Below are 11685 nucleotides of genomic sequence, written 5' to 3'. Positions count from 1 at the left end.
GTGAGAGAGCAGGGCTAGTCAGCTGAAGGCCTCCATGGACCACCTTTTAAGGGATATTGGGATCTGCTCAAGGAAGCGATGCTATACCAAGCCCAAGTTCAGCTAAGCTCTTTGACACACTGTGGAAGAGGAAAGACACTTACCTCACTTTGTTATGGCAAACCTTTGATATGACCTTAACTTAGCCCATTCAGGGACCCTCGTTTTCACTTTTTTTTTTTTTAAATTTTAGAGAAGGGTCTATAGGATGTTCAGGGTCTCACTATTAGATTGGACTCATAATGATCCATCCGCCTGTTTTACAGCCTCCCAAGAGCTGAGATTACAGGTGTGTACCAGCACGCCCAGTCTCAATTGCACTCTCAGCATGCCTTGGGAGGCAGGGCCGGCATAGCAGGCCCAGGGATCGAACCCCTGCCCCTGCGCCTGCTTGCAGGCTCTTTAACCCGCTGAGCTATTTAGTTTTCACTCTTGATCTTGTGCTGATAAAAGAAGACAGGAGGGAGAGAAAAGGATAATGCGGCTGTTGATTGGTGCAGTTTTCACTTGTATCCTCCTTTGGTTTGTAAACAGAAGGCTGTCGAGGATGGGGCTCTATCTTGTTCTCCTTTTGGACAGTGAAGAATGCCTCTTCTGGTTTGACCACCTTTCCTGTCATTCCTCAGTGACCCCGGTGATGTATCCCTATTGCCACTGCCCCTTCCATCTTTCCATGATGTCACCAGATATGTTTGGGATACGTTAGTGAAAACAGATGCACTCTTAGAAAGAAGAGCCTGACAGTGTGATGTGCAAATGAATTTTAGGGTTGAAGAATCTCTAATTTTCACATTTTGAGATGTGAGCTCCCTCAGAAGCCCATAGTCTTTGGTGGCATTTGAAGCTGCTTTAGAGCCTGGTACGGTGGGTATAATGGAGTGTGCAAGAGAGTGACAACAGGAAAGCCCCAGGATGTGCTTCCATACCTGCCCGCCATGCTCTCTCCAAAGCCCTAATGCTAACGGGCACGGTTTCTTAGGTTTCCCGTTCTAGAAGGAAAACGTTGTGATCGTAGGGTTGTGGGCTGTAGCTCAGTGGCAGGTGAGCTATACAGGAGGCCTGGGTGAGATGCCCAGCACCCCCAAAGCATCAACACTGTAACATAGACGTTATGGAGAAAATACCAGAAATCACAAGACTAAAGTCCCTTGCCATTCCCTACCCCAACACGACAACTCTCCCCTATTTTGGTTTGTTTCCTTACCACATGCACATGTGCATAAAATTTATAGAGAAACAGACTTCAGCTGGCCCCCTGCAAGGCTTACTGTCTCCAGTTTACTCAGGAAATAAGGGGTTGGTCTTCAAGGAGCTAAGCCCCATGGAGATCCTCTCTGGGGCTTTCTTTTTCCTTGACCTATGGAGGGCACTGCCCAGGCATCCCAGGGCAGCTCTCTTCTCTGTTGTTACTTCCATTACCCTTGAACAAGGTTCTCTGGGGATTGCTGGGATTGTGAGAAGACTGGGGGCATTCTGGGAGGGGGAGCCTCCATCGAGGGGTTGGGGGACCTGAGCTCCAGGGCTCTCGATCCCAGGATGCGTGACTGAGCCAGGGCTTCCTTCATCCCACACGTAGAAGGACGCGAGCCTGGGGGCAGGGGAAGCACCCACACTGTGCACAAGAGCGCGGGCCTCTGCTTCCCTGGCCTCCTGCGTGCTTGCTTCCCTGTAGGCTCCCCCGAGGGCCCCGGCCAACCACAGCAGGCATCTTCTCCTCCCAGCAAGTCCTTACTTTCTGCTGTCAGAGTCCAAATCTGTCTGAGTGTAGAGAGACCCTAAAGCTCTGCAGGTTCAGTTCTAAGGAAGGAACGGGAAACCCCGGGGCCAGGGTGGGAATGAGCCAAGAACAAGCAGTAACGTGCTGCATGGCTGTTTTTGCTGTCACAGCCTCAGGCTGGAGGCCAGGTCTGCCTGGAGCTGGGCAGTGTCTAAGCAGTTCCTGCACTGACTTGAACCCCGAGAAGGTGGAAAACGGCATAGACCCCCGACCCTAAGGTCCTGGGTCCTACTGAAGCTCACTGGCCCGCCCTGCAGAGGAAGGCTGATCCGTTCTTCCTGGGCTTCTGCGGCCCAGGAAGGCACTAGGCAGAAAAGGCAATGGGTCACATTTGCTCTCCTTCCTACCCTGCAGCCACGTAATGAGACAGACCTCTCTGTCTCTGTTGTCTCACCCACTTCTCACGTTCCTTCCTCCCCTGCCACACACGTTCCTCTGTCTTCCTACACATCAGAGTAGGAGTTGGATTTACATATAATCACCATTCATGAAGCATCTATTAAATGCTAGGCATGGTGCTAGGCCTGTATTACTGAGTCTGATCATGACTGCAATCCTGTGTGGTCCTTATTCCTATGCTGTCATGGACATGAAACTCACAGAGGCTGGCATTTGGTCAAGGTTAACGGAGCAAGAAGTGGGGAAGTCAGGATTCCAGCCTAGGTCCCCCGGCACTAAGCACAGGCTCATTACACTACCTTGTCTCTCTGCTTTAAGGGCCTAAGTACACTGCTTATCTCTTCCTGTTTTGTTTTGTCTTTTCCTTCCCATCCTCACTGGCACAGAAGGCAACATGACCCTCCCTGCAGAGGGATCAGAGCGGAGTGCATGCAAGTGTGCAATTGTCCCATGGTCTCCATGACCAAGCAGTCTGCAGAGGAAGGAGGTCAGTTCCAACTTGGCATCAGCAACACACCCAGCACTGGAGCCCCAAGATTCACATCAGCCCAGACACCTTAGGATGCTCCAGCCGAGGGCCCAGGTGGGCGTTCTTTGAGAGGCATAACAGCCAGCAACTATTCCTTGAAGCATTTGCCCCTGCATTCTGCTTCTCAAAAGCTTATTTTTCTTCTTTTGCGACTAAGACCTCCTGGGCTAACACAGCCAATAATGTCACGTTTCTGATGCTGAATGACTACTTGGTTAAAATCAAAGTCTGAATTTTGGGATAATCTGGGAAGACGGCAGCAATGGGCAAATTCTCAGGCTCTGATAATGTATACAGGCTTCAACTCCACCTGCAGATCTTTCAGAAACCACATGTTCGGCTTTAGCAATCTTGTGCTTATGAAGTCTCTATTTTGGCTTATCCTTCAATTTGCAAGAGTTTCTGTAGAAATCTCAGTTGATATCTTTTAATGATTATGTGTCAGCACATAGGAGTAAAGTGGAATGAAAGAGAGCTTGTCTCCTCTTTAATTCCCCAAACCTGGCTGTTTCCAGACAGAAAAAGCCCAAGATAGGGAGAATGTCCAAGCCCCTTGTAATCCTAGAGGGCTCAGTGCTTCTGAAAGGAGACTTGAAGAACGTGTGACCCAACCCCCAGTGCTGACAGCCAGGATGGGAAGGCTCAGGTGGATGGAATGTGTCCAGAGATGGAGGTGAGTTAGCGGCAGAATCTGGACCCTTCGCCCTACTCCGTGTCTTGAGAACAGATGGGCTTTAGTTTGGGCTCTGGTGAGCCAGAGCACGCACGTAGGCAGCAAAGACCAAATGAATGAGTGGGCTTTCTTCAGGGAGTGAGCTGCTCTGTGTGAGCTGCCAGCAGGCAGGATTTCCTAGGCGAGGGGGAGAAAGAATCCCAGACACTGAGCACCAACACTGCCCCTCCCCAAGCCCTACAGACCAGGGCTAACGTTGTGCGGTGCTCACATGACAAGCCCTGCCCCAACTCTCATCCCTGCCTCACCAGCAGATTCCCGTTGTCACTAATGTGAGACAGAAGAGATGGCCCCAGAATGGTACTGAAGGCTGCGTTTGTAAGCTGAGCACGTGGAGCTTGTGCTCTAGGCCCCTTCACATGAGGTCAGTCTTCCGCTATGTTCTTAAGGAAGGGGACGTCTGGAGAGTACTGGGAAGTTTTAACATTCAAAGATCACATCCCCATGCCACCCCCGTCCAGCGCCTTTGTTAAAGGTTGAACCACACACCTACTCTTTATATTTATGCTTAAATGCTCAGAACCTCTCAGCGGAAATCCACCCCCTGCAGCGAGGGCCAGGGAGGAGAAGGAGGAATGGGTGGGTCTTCCACCGCCTCTATGCAACTTACAAGCTTCTACTCCCCAGCTCCTCTATCCACACAGCTTGGGTCATTCTTCTAGTGACAAGGGTAGACCTAGGGAAACTAAGCTCTGGTTGCAGAACACGGGATGCTTGTTCCATAACAGCCCAGGGTGGGCACAGAATGGAAATCCTAATTGCACAAGGCCCAGTCTCAGTAAAGGCATGTTTAACCTCCAGGAGAAATGACTGCAGGATGGACAAGGGAGGTGTCCTAAAAATGTCAAGGCTTATCCTTGTAACACGGCTGAGATGTGTTTTGTAGTCCTTCAAATGGAGAAGAGATGAACCGATAGACATTTCGAGGAGGCAAATTCCTAAAGAAACTCCTAAACATGGATGCTGTGGTGTGAATAGCTAAGATCGCAGGATTTGGAGCTACAGATCTAGCAACTAAGAACCCCAGTTTTCCACATACTATTACATAGCCATGCAAGTGGCTTAATTGTTCCAATTGCTTTTTCTGTCTCATAAAGTTGTGTAGATTAAGTGAAATTACATAAAGTACCTGTAAATTCACTGAAGGCAATGTCCTTCATGTTTACTGCTGCATAAGCAGCTCCTAAACCTGGGGTTGAGCACAGAGTTGGTCAATGAACATTAATTGTTTTATTTAATATATTAGATCCTTCACATGAGACAGATGCTGGATGTTATGGTTTGTGTCTAGTTGTCCCACTAAAGTCTCATGCAGTCATGAGGTGGGGACTTCTAGAGTTTGTGATTAACTCATGATCCACTGGGATTATGGGTGATCCAAGGCTGGGATTATGGGTCTTAGTACTGCTGGGATTATGGGTGTGTGTACTTCCCCCAGCCTGGGGCAGACAGCCTGAATGCAATTTAAGAGAGACAGACTTCCTCTCTGTAACCACTGTTGCTGCTGCTCCCTTTTGCACTCTGCTCTTTGCCGCCGCCATGAACTGCTGCCCTCTGCCATGTGCCGCTCTGCCTTGGAGCCAGCTAAGTGTGGACTGAAACCTCCAGTAACTCTGGGAACTGGGTCCATCAAGGTAATCTTTTCTGTCGTGACCATTATATTATTATAGCTGTTTTGGTGGTGGTGGGCAAAAGGCTGTCTTTATGTGGCAGTCAACTGTCCTATTGTGGGAAAATGCCTGGCTGATGTCTGAGGACAATTTGGTTCTTTTGACAAGGAAATTCATGCACTTGTTCAATAAGATTTATGGTCATACCTAAAATCTACTGTCAGTTCTGATTTTATATAACTTGTGAGCTAGCTAATTAATAGCACTTTACATTTTGTTCCTTTCTTTTTTCCACATGGAAAGCCTGTCTGTAACTTGGGTTTTCTTTTCAAGGTCAAGGCAAAGGAAAGAGACAGGCCCGCTTCCATCCATTACAACCCTGGCCTCTTCTAGTTCAACTCCTCTTGGCACTGAGCTTGGCTACATTGTAAAAATGGAAGCCATCTGCTCTGAATCTTGCTGGACAAGGCCTCGTTTCGGTATGATGTAAAACTGTATGTTTGTACAAGAGCTAGGTAACGGGTTAGGGGACAATTTCAAGCCCCAAGAAGGGCTCGACCACTGAGCAGAGGCTCTTCTCCTCTCCCTTCCTCTGACCAAGGTCACCCCAGAAACTCATCTTCTGGCCACCAGGTCCGTCTCTAGCCCCTGACATCCTTTGTACCACTGAGTTTCTGCACTTGTCTTTCACCCATTTTTTTTTTGTTTTTCTTTTTATTTATCTGTTTATTAGATCCAGGGTCTCATTATACAGTTCAGATTCATAGTGATCTTCCTGTCTTAGCCACCACGCCCGGTTTTAGGGCCAGCACAGAGCACCCGGGGCTCCAGGGCTGGCACAGTATGCGGTACTGGGGATTGAACGCAGGTCCTCGTGCTTACCAGGCAGGCACTTAGACTGCTGAGCTATCTCTCCAGCCCTCTTTCACCCATCTATATGCTCAGATCTCTGGTTCCACATCCGTTCTTGGTGAGTATCCCTTTTCCTTAGAGTCCGCCTCAGAATCTCTATTTAATTTTGTCCACTTTGAATGTATCCATGCAATCAGTCACCTGTCCCATTGACGGCTTGCTTCGAGGGGGACCATTCATGCCCTTCTGCAGACATCTTGAAATCTGTCAGAATTTTATCACCAAATTTGCGTTTTGAAAGTGAAGTCTGATGAGACAGCAGAACACGTGCATACGTAAGGCAGGTGGATGCAGTATCAGTCTTCGGAGCCCTATGAAGGTGGCTTCACCCCTATCTTGTACGCATGTGTAAGTACCCTACGTGAGCCGGATTCTAGGAGAACAGAGATATGAAAGTTCATCGAGGCTCAATAGAAGATTCAAATACAAGGAAAAGGTGTTGCTAAGGAGACAGTCTAACATGTGAAGAGGCCATGCTTTCTGTTTGAACCAGAAATTGCTTCAAATGCAGAAAGAAAGAATGGTGTCTTAAGAAATACAAATGACCCAGGAACCTTAGCAAATCACACATCTAAGTGTATAGAGACTATCACATGCTGAGATACCGTACCACTGAGGCCAAAAGGGATGACAGAAGAGCAGCGTAAATTTACAGTTCCTTCTCCTTTTCATGGTCATCAGAAAGCTTGGTAGAAAGTATGCATAGAGAATATTCATTTAAAATATGCCTGTAAAGAATTCCGGCACATGCTGTTCCGTGCAGTGTTTCCACCATCCTGCTAGGAATGAACTGCAATGAACGCAGAGGCTGCGAAATGTAAGTTGTGTGATTTCTATGCTTTCACATACAGGGCAAGTGTGCTTGCGTTTTCATTTAAAACTGGTATCGTCCATCACGTAGAAGAATAGTTAAAATTCATGCCAAAAAGTTAAATTTGTAATTGTCTTGTAGGGACATTAAATAGCAACCAGAAAATGGTATCGAGATCAAGGAGAAAAAAAAATCATGGTGAAAAGAAAATAACTTACCTAAATTGTATCCTTTAGTACCATCAGTGACATGATTTTCTTTCTGTGTGTGTGAGGATAACATCTTGCTAAGTTGCCCAGGCTAGAAATCTTCCTGCCTCCATTTCCTGAATAGTTACTGTGGCTGGTTCCTTCCTTCCCTCCCTCCCTCCTTCCTTCTCCCTTCCTTCCTTTTGTTACCAGGGATCAAACTCAGGACCTTGGGCTTTCCAGGCAGGTGTTTATGCCACTGAGCCATCTCCCGGCCCTTGTGCCTGGTTATATAGGCTGCCTGCTTTTTGAACAAATACCCCACATATGCGTTTTGTGTGGGGTCTCACAAATTAGGCATCTGGCCCTGCTCCTGCGACTTCATGCCACCCCATAGCACTAATAAATCTGGTTTCAGAAGATACTGTCCCTGCCTTTCCCAGTGCAGTCTCCCTTCCATGCCACATCACATCCATTTTGCAGCTTCCGTTGAGACCAATGGATAGTATTTGCCCCTTCGGAAAACAAAGACAAATTGCCCAAACCTAGATCTAAATAAACAGACATGAAGAACGAAGTGGCAGGGCCTTGTCCAAGATGCCCATGTTTTGGATAAAGACACCCATTCTCAGCCTGTGGGCCCAGTGCCATGCTCTGCGGGCACTCATCTCCGCTGGTGTTTGGACCTTGAGCATCATTTGAAAATAGCAAAGAAGCCATGAGGTGTCACATCCCTTTGACCAAAACCAGATGGGGCCACCACAGCTCCACGGGAACAGATGTAGAGCAGAAGGAGCTGCCCTTCAAGGGATCCCAAAGCCCCAAGGAGCCCTGTGTTTTGTTCAAGGTCAACGAGAGCTGATCAGCAGGCCGATGCACAACTGCTCTGTGGCCTCAGTAAGAAGCAGATTCTCGTCTCCCAGGGAGATCAGAATATCTTTTCTACTTATTGTATCAGACTCATGTGACATTTAGAGTTATGTGAAGGCAGAATTCTCCCCATCTCTTTCTTTGAATTTCTTAGATTATGGAACATGCAGAATCAGTCCATGGGCCCTATGCCACTGGCCAGATGCCTCCCAACAGAGAGGAAATCCACGTCAGAAAGGACCACACCTGGGCTACTATCACGCAGTCCCTCAGGCCATCCGTGCAAGTTTTCAGACTAATGTCTCTTAGTGCCTTCTAGTTGCCTCCTTACTATTCTTTTGGCACCTTTGGGAGGGCACAAGGATTCACTGGGCCTAGGTTTTTTTTTTTTTCTTTTCACAGAAACCTCACAACTGCCTCTTGCTTAGAGCACAGCTACCCTTGGCAACAGCCTAATCCTCCAGGTATTTCTGGGTGAGCCCAAGTTTCCTCTGCGTTGCAAGCGGCTGTCGCCACGGATGGTTCCTGGTGGAAGGAGGACAAGACATTGATAAATGTTCTCAGTGTAATGTCTGGAGACCACTGGGCTGCTCAGCTGGCGCCCGAGGCCCAAGAGCAGGGTCAGCTGCCTTTCTACCTGAATGAAACAGCACTCGCTGGTCTCCTTGCCTCTAGCAGGCACACAGCGAAAACGGTGCCTGTGGCCACACTGCCCTGTTCCGGCTCTAAAGTCAGCAGCAGCGGTCATCCGTCCTTTTCTATCTGGTGATAACTACAGATCACATTTAAAATGTTGCGGCTACCAGTGAAAACCATCTCCGTGGAAATATTTTAATGCAATGTAAAAAGGCATCTCACAGGATAAGTGGGGTTAAAAGCAAGACAGATGCCAATACGCAGGAGGAGCTCAGCTTTGTACATGGTTTACATTTATACACAGGAAGGAAATATACCACAAGGGGTTTCTTTAGGAATGTGGGATTAGGGGTAACTTGGTTTTGGCTTCCTTACAATGCTGGTGTTTTCTAAAAGAAAACACATATTACAGGTATCTGTTACTTGCATAATCCTCCAAAAAGGATGCCTTGCTATCAGTGAGGACTCTTAAGATAGTGGTAACTGAGTTTATGCATGTTGCCAAAGGGAAGCAGTGTTGGGCTTTTACTTCTTCCCCAAGGTGACCTGTGAAACCCTCCTCTCAGCTGAATTTTCTTCCTGGGACACAGATTTTCACTGTGGAGACAGCTCAGCTTATAATCCCTATTTTCTCTCTTATGTGAAACTTCACAATATTTGGAACCAGACACTGCATGTCTTTCTCCCAGTTCCCAGGGCTGAGAGCTCCTAAAAGAATTCCTAAAGCGATGGCTCGGGCACCTGCCTGGACCTGGGTTCCAGGAAACAGAGGCCTGAAGATGCAGGCCTGATGACAGGAACACTGCTTTTGAGTGGCTGTGGAGCCTTGAATTTGCTCTCCAAAAACTGATGATCCTGTTCTTTCAGACAGATTTTAAAATGCAGAGTATTAATATTAATGAGTAGCCGGGCGTGGTAGTGCACATTTATAATCCCAGCACTTGGGAGGCTGAGGCAAGAGGCTTGCAGTGAGTTGGAGACCAGCCTGGGCTACAAAGTGATCTCAAGGCCAGTCTGAGCTGCATGGTGAGACCCTGTCTCAAAAAGACAAAGATTGGAGGGTACTGGAGAGCGAGAGGCAGAAGAGGGGTAGGCTGCAGCTGCCCTGAGAGTTCTCCTCTGAAGTGTTCTGAGGGGGGAGGGCGGGGTGGAAGTAGAGGAGCCCCTCAGATCTCAGCCCCACCCCGACTGTGCTCTCCCAGCCAAGGACACATCTTTGGTTTCACTGTGCAAATGTAGCCACTGCTGGGCGGGGAGGAGCAGGCGGTGCTACTCACTGGCTGGGAGTCAAAAGCACGGGCGCGGGCAGTCCTAGGACGCATGGATAACACTGAACGCAAGGCTCCATTACCACTCAGGAATCACTGCATTAGTGATCCAGTGTCGCTCCCTCCGCCCACAGCTGCTCTGTACTGGCTGCTGGTGCTTTAAACTATGCATTGGACAGCAGCCAGTACAGTGCACCGGAGACTTACAGGAAATAAAGAGCATCAGGCTGTATCTAGTAATGGATTGAAATGGGCCCTCTTTGCTCTACTATCACATCATCTGAGGCCATTAGTAATCATACCACTATTGGTAGCACCCTTTCTGCCGCACCTGGGAGTGTTACTATTGTTGTTGATACTTTCAGTTTGTGAATTACTTAGCAATTTGCAAAGTGCTTCTCTAGCCTGGGTTGCACCTGATTAAAGATGACACTGGACACGGCGTTAAGGGAAGGTGGAGAGAGACTGAGAAACCTCAAGGGAACACAGTAGGTCTCTGTGCACTTGGGAACAGAGCAGGTATAAGTGGGTAACCAGCCGGATTGTCATCCCCAGGGCTCTGGGCCACAGACACAACCACCATCCTGGGCACAGCTTGTCACACTGCCTATCTTCCCTGCTTAAGTCCATAGCGATTTAGACAACTTCAAGGGCTAGAAACGAAGAAAAATGGGCTTTTATTGCGTTAGAGATGTTTGATCCCACCAAAATCCTACCCAATGGGGTGGCAGAAAGAGATATTCCTTTTCAAACATAACAGCCTCCCCTCTGCCAGCATCTCCATCTCTTCCAAGGAAGGGCTCAGAAAACCCCAAAGTCTTCCTTTCTTACAGACTTTACGTTTTCAGTGCTTTAGGCAAAGTGTTTTAATGCCTGGCTTTGGCCTCATCCCCAGGGTGAAGACTGGAATGTACCCCTTCTTGGCCCAATGGAACCCCCCCCCTTCAGCTCTCCCCCTCCCCCCTGTTTTCCTCCACTCCTAGGAGGAGACCCAGGACACCGCAGAGACTAAGAGGAACCTTGGGAACTAGATTCCCTTTGAGACTGCCGTCTTCACCTGCCAACAGGGAGCCCCGAGCTCAGCGAGAAGGAAGTGACATTTTGGAATCCATTTTGCTAAAGATGCTGAAAACATTGTGGCAAACTCCCCTCTGCTACCGGTGCCACACAACTTGGGGAAGAGCCTTACCCAGAGGGCTGCAGCTCTGTGGGAAGAAGGCGAGGGTAAACTCTTGAGCGGGTGACACCCGAGGAGGGTGGACAGGCGCGGAGCAGCCCTGGGGACCCTCCCCGGGGACCCTGAGCCAGCCATGGGTGCGGGGGCTGCTTCTGCACACTGGACCCGAGTCCTCCGCGGTGGCCAGGCCAGCCGGTCGCCTTGCATCCGTGAGGCCACTTCCACGCGACAGTGACGATGGATTCGAGAAAGGGGCCGCGGGATGACCACGGCCGTCTCCCGAAAGTCCCACTTCTCCCGAGCGCCTCCCTCCCCTCCCGGGCGGCGCGGTCACAGCCGAGCGGGCTGCACCGGGCGCGCCGCCGCAGCGGAGGGCCGGGCTGGAGGGCGGGAGGGGGCGCGGGAGCGGCTGCGGGCGCAGCAACTCACCTGCCAGGCTGTTGTAGCAGTCGATCTCGATGGCCTCCACCGTCTTGCTCTGCTCCTCCGAGAGGCGACCGGGCTTGGGGGCCCCGGCCGGGGCGGCTGCGCGCAGGTCACGCTCCCGTTCCCCGGGCGGCGGCGGCAGCCCCTTCAGTTCGAGTAGCGCCCGGTGGTACTTGCCGATGGCTTCGCGGAATTTCTTGTCCTTGTAGCACTGCGCCCCTTGGCTCTTGAACTCGTGCGCGCGCCGGATGAGCTCCGCGGGCTCGGCCGCCGCCCCAGCCTGGCCACGCGCGGGGACCCCTGCGCTGCC

General features: G+C 49.8%; 1 protein-coding gene across 1 annotated transcript in view; it reads right to left on the bottom strand.

Annotated features, from left to right (window-relative positions):
- Ttc9 (tetratricopeptide repeat domain 9) overlaps nucleotides 1-11685 on the bottom strand; it is a 64249-nt gene that overhangs the window by 14890 nt on the left and 37674 nt on the right. The window contains exon 3 of the mRNA XM_012517186.2: nucleotides 11379-11680. Within this exon, the coding sequence (XP_012372640.1) occupies nucleotides 11379-11680 (302 nt within the window). The remainder of the gene's footprint in view (nucleotides 1-11378; nucleotides 11681-11685) is intronic.

Source organism: Octodon degus, unplaced genomic scaffold (genome assembly GCF_000260255.1).
Source record: "Octodon degus isolate 3935 unplaced genomic scaffold, OctDeg1.0 scaffold00007, whole genome shotgun sequence".
Taxonomy (NCBI): Eukaryota; Metazoa; Chordata; class Mammalia; order Rodentia; family Octodontidae; genus Octodon; species Octodon degus.
The sequence above is the reverse complement of the archived record's forward strand: the minus strand, read 5'-3'. Positions and strand labels throughout refer to the sequence as shown.